We start from the raw sequence: 13310 nt of genomic DNA, 5'->3' as shown, positions 1-13310 counted from the left end.
CTAGCCATGTGGAGGACAGGGCGAAGAATGTCCCAGACAGAGGAAACAGCAAGTACAAAGGCCCTGAGTCTGGACCAAGGAGGCCAGTGTGGCTGGAGCAGGGTGGGCATGAGAGGGTGTTGGAGGAGAGGAGGTCAAAAGTCACTGGCGCTCAGACTGTGCCAGACTGGGCAGGCCTGGTGAGGAATTTGGATTATAACCTAAATCACAGTGGGCAGCTCCTGAGGACCCTGAGCAATTCTGGTGTCTCCAAGCCCTAAGGAGTCAGAGGTATTCTCAGAGGATGTACAAATGCACATGAAGAGACGCCCAACATCATTAGTCATTACAGAAATGCTAAGCAAAACCAGAGCAAGAGGCACTTCCCTGGTGGTCCAGTGGTAAAGAATCCGCCTTCCAATGCAGGGGACACAGGTTTGATCCCTGGTCAGGGAACTAAGATCCCACATGCCGCGGGGCAGCTAAGCCCGCATGCCACAACTACAGAGCCCACATGCCCTGCAGCCTGTGCACCACAACTAGAGAGAGAAAACCTGCATGCCACAACTAGAGAGAAGCCCGAGTGCCACAGCGAAGAGCCCGCACGCCACCATGAAAAGATCCTGCTTGCCTCAACGAAGAACCTGTGTGCCTGCATCTAAGACCCGACGCAACCTAAATAAATAAATAGATAAACACAGCAAGAAACCACTTCTCACCTGCTCAGATGGCTACAAACTCAGAAAGACAGACGATGACAAGTGTTGGGGGGAGGGGACGTGGAGAAATTGGGACCCTCACACATTGCTGGTGGGAATGTAAAATGGTACTCGCATTTGCAAAAACAGTCTGACACTTCCTCAAAACGTTAAACATAGAGTTACCCTATGACTCAGTAATTCCCCTCCTAGGTATCAACCCAAGGGAAATGAAAACATAAAGGCACACAAAGACGTACACAAAGTGTACACAGGAGCGTTATCCATAATAGCCAAAAAGTGGAAAGAACCCAAATGTCCATCAACTGACAGAAGAATAAATAAAATGCAGTACATCCATACGATGGAATGTTATTCAGGAATAAATAAAAAGAAATTGGGACTTTCCTGGTGGTCCAGTGGGAAAGAATCTGCCTTGCAATACAGGGGACGCAGGTTCGACCCCTGGTCAGGGAACTAAGATTCCCACATGCCTCGGGGCAACTAAGCCGGTGCACCACAACTACTGAGCTCGCGCGCCTCAACTAGAGAGCCTGCTTGCCGCAAAACTACACAGCCCACGTGCCCTGGAGCCTGCGCGCCACAACTAGAGAAGAGAAAACCCCACACACCACAGCTAGAGAGAAGCCCGTGTGCCGCAACGAAAGATCCCACGTGCCACAACTAAGACCCAACGTGGCCAAAAAATAAATAAAATAAATAATAAATAAATCTTAAAAAAATAAGAAATTAAGCACTGATACACGCTATGACATGGATGAACCTTGGAAACATGCTAAATAAGTCAGTCACAAAGGACTACATATTGTATGATTTATTCCATTTATATGAAATGTCCAGAATAGGCAATGCCTAAAGCTGGGGGGAAATGGGCGATGTGTGTGAGAGTGCTGGGGGAGACAGCTGAGGGGTACAGGGCTTCTTTCTGGGGTAATGAAAATGTTCTAAGATTGATTTGGAGACGGATGCACAACTCTGCATATACTAGATGCCACTGAATTGTACACTTTAAATGGGTGAATTGCATGGTAGGTGAATTATACCTTAATCAAGCTGTTTTTTAAAGAAAGTCATAAACAGAGAACAGACTAGTGGTTGCCAAGGGGGAGGGGGTGTGGGGGAGGGATGGATTGGGAGTTTGGGATTAGCAGATTCAAACTAATATATATATTGACAGAATGGATAAACAACAAGGTCCTACTGTATAGCACAGGGAACTATATTCAATATCCTGTGATAAACCATAATGGAAAAGAATTTTTAAAAAGAATGTGTGTGTATATATATATATGTATAACTGAATCACTTTGCTGTACAGCAGAAATTAATACAACATTGTAAATCAACTATACTTTAATTTTTTAAATTTTAGTAAAAAAAAAAAAGAAAGCCATAGGTGTGCCTTCTAAAATAGCAACAATATCCTAGAAACAGAAGTTGTTGTGGCCTTCACAATTGAGGCCAACATGGAAAACACTAGAGAGAGTCTCTTACACAAAGTGTTTGTCCACTGCCCAGGAAACAGTCGAAGTAGTTAAATCACAGATCATCTGAGCAAAGGGACACAGTGCAGTCTAGAAAATCAGATGGTGACAGACATTCTCAGAGGTGCCCTGACTTGTTACCAGGGACAGCCTCTGTGGGGAGGCCGAGGAGCAGGGAGGGGAAAGATATTTACTTTCCCCTCTGTCCCAGGGGCGTGATTTACACCATTTAACCTAGTACATCTGTTATTTTTTTCCACAAAAAAGTTAATAAAAATACACACTGAAAGTAAAAGCCTAAATCCATGTTGCTAAAGAATACTGCTTGGCAAGAAAAAATCATTGTGATATAGTTTAAGTGAAAAAAGCAGGCTAGTAGAATGTACAAAATGATACGATTTTTGGAAAACGTATATACATAAATAAATATGGTTAGTAAAAAAGACTAGAAAGCATAAGACACCCAGCACTCGGCTGGCACATAGTGAGAAGCCAATACACGTTAGCGGCTGCTGTTGTTATTATTACTATTGGCATCCAAATGGTAAGAATGGTATCCCTTATGGGGATATATATACACATAGAGCTGATTCACTTTCTTGTACAGCAGAAACTAACACAACATTGTAAAGCATTTATACTCCAATAAAGATGTGGAAAAAAAAAAAAAATGGTATCCTTGGGCTTCCCTGGTGGCACAGTGGTTAAGAATCTGCCTACCAATCAATGCAAGGGACACAGGTTCGAGCCCTGGCCCGGGAAGATCCCACATGCCACGGAGCAACTAAGCCCGTGCGCCACAACTACTGAGCCTGAGCTCTAGAGCCCGCAAGCCACAACTACTGAGCCCACGTCCCACAACTACGGAAGCCCGCGCACCTACAGCCCATGCTCCGCAACAAGAGAAGCCTCCGCAATGAGAAGCCCGCGCACCGCAACTAAGAGCAGCCCCTGCTCGCCGCAACTAGAGAAAGCCCGCGCGCAGCAACAAAGATCCAACATAGCCAAAAATAAATTAATTAATTAATTTAAAAAAAAATACTCCCTCCAAATTAAAAAAAAAAAAAAGAATGGTATCCCTGAGTGGTGGAGTTTGAGCTACTCTTTATTTCCCACAGTATTTTGCAATAAGTGTATTATTTTTGTGACTGGTTTAAAACAGGATTTCTGAACCTCAGCACTACTGACACTTTAGGCTGGATAGTTCTTTGTCCCACAGTATTTTGCAATAAGTGTATTATTTTTGTGACTGGTTTAAAACAGGATTTCTGAACCTCAGCACTACTGACACTTTAGGCTGGATAGTTCTTTGTGGAGGGGGCTGTTCTGTGCATTGCAGGACGTTTGGCAGCATCCCTGGCCTCTACTCACTACATCCCCCAAGTTACGACAACCAAAAATGTCTCCAGACATCGGCAAATATTCCCTAAGGGGGCAACGTCGCCCCTGGTTGAGAACTACTAGGTTAAAATATATATTATTTCCTCAAACTGGATGGATAAAAACATACATGTTCATTTTATTATTATTCTTTCCACTGTACATAAATATTATATTCCCTTTGTATGAATGGTATATAGCATAATCTCAATTTTAAAGAAAATATAGATATTACTTTAAAAATAAAGTGGCACCAGTCACATTGACTTAAAACATGAACCTGAGAATAATTGTTAACACTTCCTTAATACTTACAAGAACCTCTGACACATAGGTGTCAAGTGCTTTTTATACAATTTCATTCCTCATAACCACCTCCAGTTTACAGATTAAGAAGCTGAGACTCAGAGAGGTTAAGCAACTTGCCCAAAGTCACCAGCTGGATGTGGTGGAGCCTGGAAGGCGCCTGAGGACCACACACGCAGCCTCCCCCAGGATGCCAAGCCCTCAGCCAATCACCAGGCACAAACAAACAAAATACACCAAGGAGTTACGATGTCCTGGCGGGGCCAGCCGCCGGGGTTCAGAGCCCAGTACGCCACTTAGCAACGCCATACCCTGGCCCCCCAAAGTAACTCTACCTTTAAAGCCGTTTCGTCGTCTGTAAGATGGGGTAAGAGAAATAGGCACTTTACAGGCCGTCGTGGGAATTAAATGAGATAATCGGTGTCAGGTGCTTACATCAGGGCCGGGCACACAGTAAGCACTAATCACTGCTAAGAGCGATCATTTTCGGCTTTACTGTAACAGCGAAGTCGAGACAGTCATTAGTTAGCGACAGACTGAGTAACAGCAGAAATCCTCCGAGATCACCTAACACCTTCCAAATGACCACAGAGAGGGGGCAGCGCCTGCCCGAGGGCACACAGCGAGGCCCGGGTCCAGGATGGCAGCACAGAGAGCCCCTAGAATCAGGACCCGCGTAAACAGGCGGGGAGGGGGTTTAGCGGGGTCGGAGGGGTGCCCACTCACCGAACTGCATCCAGTCCCACTCGCTTAGCGCGTCCATGTTGCGGCACAGGTCGTCCAGCACCCAGGAGGGCAGCTGGTAGATGTAGCAGGACATGGCCGTGCTCCGAGGGCCGGCGGGCAGGCGGCGCGGACAACTGAGTCCTACGCGGCAGGACTCTGCTTCTTTACCGGCTGGCCGGTGGGCCCACCCAGCGCGTGCCGCCCGGGAAGTGGGCGGGGCTGGGCTTGGGCTCGACTGCCCCCCAGCGGCCACCGGGGGCGCGACGCCTCCCGGCCGGCTGGACCAGCGGCTGCGAAACCAAGAGGGTCAGAGCCGCCGGGAGGGGAAACAGGCCCAGAGGAGCGAGGGAACACGTGCAAGGCCACACGGGAATTCAGCGGCAGTCCCAAGAGACCTTCTGACTCCACCTCCAGGGCTTTTGGCCCTCTGCCACATATGATTCCTTCAAGAGCTAGTCTATTAATTACCTGCTATATGTGGGGCAATGTTCGAGGTGCTGGAGATGCATAAGTGGAGAAAACTTACCAAAGTCCTTGTTTTCATGGGACTTACAATCTAGGCGGGGGTGGGAGTGGGGGAGGAAACGAGCAACAAATAATAACAGTATTGAATAGGTAAGTTACATGAAATGCTAAAAGGTGAAAATGCTATGGCAGGGGATGGGGGAAGGAAAGAAAAACAGGAATGAGGAGTTCAGAGTGAGCAGGGGGAGGACTGTATTAAATAGGGTAGTCAGGATAGACTGTGATTTTTTTTTTATAAATTTTATGTATTTATTTTTTTTTTGGCTGCATTGGGTCTTCGTTGCTGCACGCGGGCTTTCTCTAGCTGCTACAATCAGGGGCTACTCTTCATTGCAGTGCGTGGGCTTCTCACTGGGGTGGCTTCTCTTGATGCAGAGCATGGGCTCTAGGCCAGCGGGCTCAGTAGTTGTGGCTCACGGGCTTAGTTGCTCCGCAGCATGTGGGATCTTCCCGGACCAGGGCTCGAATCCATGTCCCCTACATTGGCGGGCAGATTCTTAACCACTGAGCCACCAGGGAAGTCCCTAGACTGATTTTAAGGGCTAATATTTATTGAGCAGCTACTATGTGCCAGGGACTGTTCTAGGTGCTGGGGTTCCCTCTGAAGAAAAAAGGACAGGGCTTCCCTGGTGGCGCAGTGGTTGAGAATCTGCCTGCCAATGCAGGGGACACGGGTTCGAGCCCTGGTCTGGGAAGATCCCACATGCCGCGGAGCAACTAGGCCCGTGAGCCACAACTACTGAGCTTGCGTGTCTGGAGCTTGTGCTCCGCAACAAGAGAGGCCGCGATAGTGAGAGGCCCGTGCACCGCGATGAAGAGTGGCCCCCGCTTGCCGCAACTAGAGAAAGCTCTTGCACAGAAACGAAGACCCAACACAGCCAAAAATAAATAAATAAATAAATAATAAAAATAAAGGAATTCCTTTAAAAAAAAAAGAAAAAAGGACAAAATCCCTGCCCTGCAGGAAGACACACAATAAGCAGTAAAAGTGCTAAATAAGTAAATAATTTAGCACTGTAGAAGGTGATAGGTAATGTTTGGGAATAAAAATAGAGTATAGTAAAAGAGAGTAGGAGTAGCTAATTGCATTATTCATTGTCTTAGTAGGTGATAAATATTATTGGGGCAAAGCAGAATACGGTAAGAGGAACTGGGGGGCAAAGTGAATTATTGAATAGGGTAGAAGGAGAACATAATCACTAGTATTTATTAAGTATTTATGATGGGCAAACTTCACCAGGGTTGTTTTACTTACTCCTCACAATGACCTTATGTGTTACCCCCACTCTACAGATGAGGAAACTGAGGTACAGAGAAGTCAAATAACTTGCCTAAAATCATACAGGTACAAAGTGGCAAAGCTGGGATTTGAACCCAATCAGTCTGACCACTAGCCACAAGCTGCCTCGTTATTGCAATAACTACCGTTTATCTATACCTACAATGTGCTTTGCATAAATCATTTTATGTAACTCTCATAAGCCTATGCTTTTACACAGAAGTAAATGGGTTCCAAGAAGTTAGGCAGTATCATCTAAGGCACATAAGCAACTAGAGCACCACTTTGCAGCTGCAAACATCAGCTATGGAAAGAAGAAGGAAACTAAAAGGAAAGTGAGCAGCCCTGAGAACAAGCCCCAGCTCTGCTACCAACATGTTTTGCAACCCTGGACAACTCATTTCACTTCTCGAGCCTCGCTTTCCACATCTTTAAAGTGGGACTAATCATTCCTCCTGCTTACAGCTGTGAGCGAAGAAAGTGGGTTAAATCAATTTACACAATTATAAACAGATTAGTTTATAAACAATCGCTCATATATTGATTAAATCGTTTTAGACAGGGTCTTCCTTGCACAGAGAATGCGATCCAAAAATGGTAGTCGCCATTGATAATATTGAAAAAGCGCCCACCGGCCTTGGGGTCCTATCAGGATTTGGGTCCTAGTTCAGTCACTGTCTCTGGCTCTTCATCCTTGAGCCAGTTTGCAGTTTTTTCTTTTGTAAATTGGGTATCCTGCTCCACCCACTTCGAAGGATTTCTGTGAAGTTTAAACAGACCCCAAAATGCTCGGGGTAAACTGCAAAGTGCTGAGCCCCATAAGGAATCACTATTATGTGAGTGCACCTCCTTGGTGTTTGACATGGGGTGCATTCCAGCGCTCCAAGACTGCTTTTCAGGGGAAGTCTCGTGTTGCAGCAGTGGTTGAAGGAGGAATTTGAGGTAGAAGAGCTCCAGGAATGGTCTGACGGAGGCCGAGTGGAAAAAACACCTACATCCCAGGTGCAAGGGGCAAAGGAGGATAAGGGTCCTCCTTTTTCTCTCCTCTATTTGCAGAGTCCCGGCCTGCTTTCCCCCTCTGCTGCAAGCACAGAGCAGCTGTCCCTTGTAGTGCTTTTCCCCTAGGGCCAGGGGGCCTCTTCCCCTTGGTGAGGCTTTATAACCACAGAAGGTTCGCAACAGCCTTGGCCCGTCCAGGAGACAGGCAGGCCGGGCAGCCCCTCTCTCTCTGCCGCCTCCTCCGTCCCTGGTTGCAGGGTTCCTTCTTGCCCAGCTCCAGGGCTTTCAACCTGAGTCCTAGGATTCTTTCCTGCAAAGACGATTGAGTAGTTCTGGGCCTAAGCAGGCCATCTTAGGCACACGTCTTTGTCCCCATTCTTTAGAATATGTTCTTCAAAGTAAGGTCTTTGCTATCACTAATTAACAGAGTTGCCACTCACCACCTATCGAGTACCAGGCATTTAACACATATTATCTGGGATCCCCACAATGACCCTACAGGGTAGGTTTATCATTCCCATTCTACAGATGGGGAAACTGAGGCTCACGTCAATTGCAACTTGTCCAAGCTAAACTGGCCAAGTGACAAGATTCAACCCAAGTCTGATTCCAAAGGGAGGGCTCTTTGTGCCCTATTATATCACCTCACCCTGAAAAATTTCCTGTGATCCTGCACACATCTTCTCCTAATTCACTTTTCCATGACCAACAGCCTCCACACCAGGATCAGTTAGAAACAGTTATTGAGGCCGAATGTAATTAGTGATATAGTGTGCCATTTTGACCTATTCATGTTTAATTCCCTTGAAATTACAATCAGAGGTTTGCAATCCCTGCTACACCTTAGAATCAATCATCTGGGAGCTTTAAAAAGACTCTACAGGCCCAGCCCTACCTCCATCCAGAGATCCAGGCATGATTGTTCTGGGCTGGGATTCAGGCGGTAGCATTTCAAAAAGCTTCCCGGGTAGTTCTACTTATGTGCCAGCAGAGTTGAGGACCCATGTGACATCAGGAAGATGGGCACGAAGGAAGGCTGATGAAAAGGAAATAACCACAGTAAGGCTTTTCTGTGTACTTTGCACATATTTTTTCTTTTCTAATAAAAATAACTTTATTGGTTTTTCTGATAGTACATGATCACTGTCTGAAAAAAGGAGTGAATTAAGAAAAAACCCAGGGACTTCCCTGGCGGTCCAGTGGTTGGGACTTGGCCTTCCAAAGCAGGGGGTGTGGGTTAGATCCCTGGTCGGGGAGCTGAGATCCCGCATGCCTCGTGGCCAAAAAACCAAGACATAGAGCAGAGGCAGCATTGTGGCAAATTCAGTAGAGACTCGAAGGATGGTGCACATCAAAAAAAGAAAAAACCCAGTCCTAGCCTTTCTTCCTCCTGTAGAGGGGGAAAGCCAGTTCCCCCTTCTGTGTTTCTCCTTACCTTTGTAACCCAGCAGGACCCTATGGGGCCTTCCCAGAACAGACACCCCGCACCCCTGCCACCCCCAGCGTCCTCTGCCTATCTTTTGTCTGTAGAAAACCTTTAGCCCCCTAGGCCTTCCTCGAGTTCCAAAGAGTGAATTTAATCAGCAACGTGAGAAAATGCAGAAAGAAAGGGAAACAGTCAAGCATGACAAAACAATAACAGTTTAGCCATTAAACAAAGTTGAGGACTTTTAGCTCCTCCTCAAGGGCTATAGGTAATATTCTGAGCCAAATTCTTTGAACTGTTTTGCAGATACTAAAACCCCCACCGGGTGGAAGAAGTTAACCTTACGCTGCCCACAAGCATGTAGACCCCAGACCAGTTGGGACCAGAAGGTTGATGTTGTTGACTCCCAATTATCTCATCCCCAACCAATCAGAAGAGTGTCCACTAGCTGACCACACACCCCACAACACCCCCTGCCTCACACTGTCTTTAAAAACCTTTTCCCAAAAGCCTTCGGGGAGTTCAGGTTTTTTGAGCACTAGCCACCTGGACTCCTTGCTTGGCGCCCTGCAATAAACGCTGCACTCGCCTTCACCACAAGCGGGCATCAGTAGATTGGCTTTACTGCACGGGTCAAGCAGACCCAAGTTTCGTTCGGTGACACTATTACACACAACACGTCACTTCTGACACTTCTGGTCACCAAATGGAGGAGAGGGGGTAGTTTCCCCACAACAAGCAATTCTCTGTGACACCAGCTGGGTGTCCTACAATTAAACTTAATTCTAACACTATCTACCTGGAGATAGTGTCAAATCCCACAGGTTAAGGGCTCAGTTCCGCAAGACTGCCCCCAACCCCCCTTCAGATGCCAGTCCCAAGTAGTAGGTCCCCGGGTTACCCATAACTTCCGTCCAACTTGGCTACAAATCAGAGGTTCCCAGGACCCCTCCTCAAGTTCAATTAAGTTGCTAAAGTGGCTCACAGAACTCATGGAAACACACTTACCAGTTTATTAAAGGATATGACAAAGGATACAGATGAACACCCAGATAAAGAGAAATATAGGGTGAGATCTTCGAGGGTCCTGGGCACAGGAGCTTCGGTCCCAGTGGAGTTGGGGTGCATCACCTTTCCAGTGTGGGTGTGTTTGTCCCCCTGGAAGATCTCTGAACCCCCTACTTTGGGAGTTTATGGAAGCTCCCACAAGTAGGCATGATCAATTATTAACCTCATTTTCAGCCCCTCTCCCCTCTCTAGAGAAGGGTGAGGCGGGCTGAAAATTCCAAGCTTCTAATGATGGCTTGGCTTTTCTGCTGACCAGACCCCATCCCGGAGTCATCCAGGAGCCCACCCAGAGTCCTCTCGTTAGAACAAAAGATGCTCCTAGTGGTCTTATCACTTAGGAATTTAAAAGGGTTCTAGGAGCTCTGTGCCAGGAACTGGGGCAAAGATATAGCTATATCTATATCTATATCTATATCTATTCCATTATCTCAATTATCTCAGAGAGAGAGAGACAGAGAAAGAGAATGAACACCTTCCCATAATTTCATCCTGGATGAGCCACCATTATTAATACTTTGCTGTATATACTTTCACATATTTTTAGACCTCTATAAAATTAATTTTTAATATAAAAAATTTTAAAACATTTCATTTTCTGTAAATAATAATATTTAATAATAAATAGTTTTTCATGTCCTTAAATAAGCATCTACCTTTTCCTTTTTAATAGTTTATTCAGGAGCACCATACTTTATTTGGCCAACTTCCTATTAATGTACATTTATTTCCAGTATTGGGGTCCGTTCCAGAGGGGTCTGCTTTCTCATCTACAGGAAGGGTAGGGCAGTCCTAAAGTCTATCAAGGAAAACCATAAATCAATAGTTGGAAAACTGCTACCCCGAGGACACACCAGACCCCCCTCCAAATTCCCCCCACTCTCTGCGGTTGCTACAGGACAGGGTAATCCAGACCTGCTAGAATAACCCTCCCCTTTAGTTCCCACCTGACGCTTCTGAGCACTGGATAACTGCAGCATGAGTTCTCAGTATTCCTGCATTGGACCGGGGTATCTGATCACCCTCCTCCAGGTGAAGAATGTCATGTCCTCCCTAGCAAACTGCAGCTAGGCTATCCTTTGCCCAATTAACTCTCCTTCAGTTTATCTGAGGATAAAATGGTTCGCTATGATTTCCTCTGGGTTTTTCAGAAACATTTGCAGGGCCAGCCCAGTCCTCAAGGACTCAACTTCTCCCAAGTGGAACAAAACAATCTTCTGTGTGTTCTACCTGAATATGGAGAGAGCGTATTGCCATTCAGTGTATGTTAAGCCAACTCGTACTCTCCTGAGGTTTCATGTTCCAAATTCTGAAACTAGTTTTGTGGGTTTCTCTCTCATTTACCTATCTGGTACTATTGCCCCTTTCAGTTATCACCACAAGTATATTTCATTCTTCTGTGATCTGCCAATGGATTACTGGGTATGTGTGGTGATGGGGGAAAGTCCCCAGGAAAATGTTCTGTTGGGGCAGGGAGCTTAGGTGTGCTGACAGAATGGGGAAACGGTGAAAGGGTATCAGGCAGCCCAGTGACTAGCATAGAGTAGGGCTGAGGTGCTAAGAATGGGATACAGAAACCTAACATGAAAGTATCTGAAAAGTTCGCTGGTGTTCCTATTTCAAGAATGCAGAACGCTGGTATCTATTTCATGTCCTTAGTGAGCTAAGTGCCCTGTTGTTTTTTTTTATCACATTCTCAATATAAGTCCTGGTGAGATATTAACCACTTTTTTTTTAATAGACTGTTTTCTAGAGCAGTTTTATGTTCACAGCATAATTGAGAGGAAGGTACAGGATTTCCTATATACCTCCTGCCCCCCCACAAAGTCTCCCTTCCATTATTAACACCTGCCCCTGCCAGGGTGGTACATTTGTTACAATTGTTGGACCTACATTGATACATCATTATCACCCCAAGTCTACAGTTTACCTTAGGGTTCACTCTTGGTGGTGTACATTCTGTGGGTTTGGACAAATTTATAATGATATATATCCACTATTATAACATCAGACAGAATAGATTCTCTGCTCTAAAAAATTCTCTGTGCTCTACCTATTCATCCCTCCCTCTCCCCCAACCCTTTTTTATTTATCATTTATTTATTTTTAACAAAGACAGTATTTTTTAAATTTTTTATTTATTTATGTATTTATGTATTTATTTTTGGCTGCGTTGGGTCTTCGTTGCTGTGCACGGGCTTTCTCTAGTTGCGGTGAGCAGGGGCTACTCTTTGTTGCGGTGCGTGGGCTTCTCATTGCGGTGGCTTCTCTTTGCAGAGCACGGGCTCTAGGTACACGGGCTTCAGTAACTGTAGCATGTGGACTCAGGAGTTGCGGCTCGTGGGCTCTAGATTGCAGGCTCAGTAGTTGTGGCGCACGGGCTCAGTTGCTCCGTGGCATTGGGATCTTCCTGGACCAAGGCTCGAACCTGTGTCCCCTGCATTGGCAGGCTGTCTACTTTCACTTAGTAATATGCATTTAAATTTCCTCCGTGTCTTTTCACGGTTAACAGCTCACTTCATCTTAGTGCTGAATAATATTCCATTGTATTACAGTTATTCCATTATATCACAGTTTTTGTGTTCATTCAACTACTGAAGGACATCTTGGTTGCTTCCAAGTTTTGGCAATTATGAACGAAGCTGCTGTAAACATCCATGTGCAAGTTTTTGGACATAAGTTTTCAACTCCTTTGAGTAAATACTAAGGAGCACAATTACTGGATCGTACAATAAGAATACGTTTTGTAAGAAACCACCAAACTGTCTTCCAAAGTGCTGCACCATTTTCCATTCCCATTAGCAATGAATGAGAGTTCCCGTTGCGCCACATCCTCACCGGCATTTGGTATTGTCAGTGTTCTGGATTTTGGCCATTCTTTTTTTTTTTTGGCCATTCTAATAGGTGTGTAGTAGTATCTCACTGTTGTTTTAATTTGCAGTTCCCTGATGATATATAATGTGGAGCATCTTTTCAAATACTTAGTTGCCACCTGTATGAGGTGTCTGTTACGGTTGGTTCTATTTTCATGAAAAAAAAAACAAAAAACCACCTGTGTTCCAAATTTGAATGCTTTTCTTCTTCATACTTTTCTGTAGAGCTTAAATTTTTTACAGTGATATTTCATTTTTACAAGAAAAATAAAGCTAAAAGAAACAAAGTTTAAAACAAAATCCAGTGCTGGAAAGAGAAGGGACTGAGAATGAAAGCAGGCTTCTTGCCTTTATCCATTCACCTCCCCCCCCTCCCCCACTCCACCCCGCCCCCCTTAAACCTTTAAGCAAGCATGGCCTTCACACCTCTCCAAGAGAGAAGAGCCTGGCAAATGACACCACCATACCTTACCTATTTCCTTTACTTAGCACCATTTAATGTATCCAAAAAAGCTTTTTTTTTAAAACTCAAAATAGATAAGATCACAG

General features: G+C 45.3%; 1 protein-coding gene across 1 annotated transcript in view; it reads right to left on the bottom strand.

Annotated features, from left to right (window-relative positions):
* Window positions 1-4815, bottom strand: part of IRAK2 (interleukin 1 receptor associated kinase 2) — a 59139-nt gene extending 54324 nt beyond the window's left edge. Inside the window, exon 1 of the mRNA XM_082415719.1 lies at window positions 4595-4815. Within this exon, the coding sequence (XP_082271845.1) occupies window positions 4595-4688 (94 nt within the window). The 5' untranslated portion in view covers window positions 4689-4815. The remainder of the gene's footprint in view (window positions 1-4594) is intronic.
* Between the last annotated feature and the right edge of the window lie 8495 nt (window positions 4816-13310).

This window comes from Balaenoptera physalus, assembly GCF_965194825.1.
Source record: "Balaenoptera physalus genome assembly, chromosome: 11".
Lineage (NCBI taxonomy): Eukaryota > Metazoa > Chordata > Mammalia > Artiodactyla > Balaenopteridae > Balaenoptera > Balaenoptera physalus.
The sequence above is the reverse complement of the archived record's forward strand: the minus strand, read 5'-3'. Positions and strand labels throughout refer to the sequence as shown.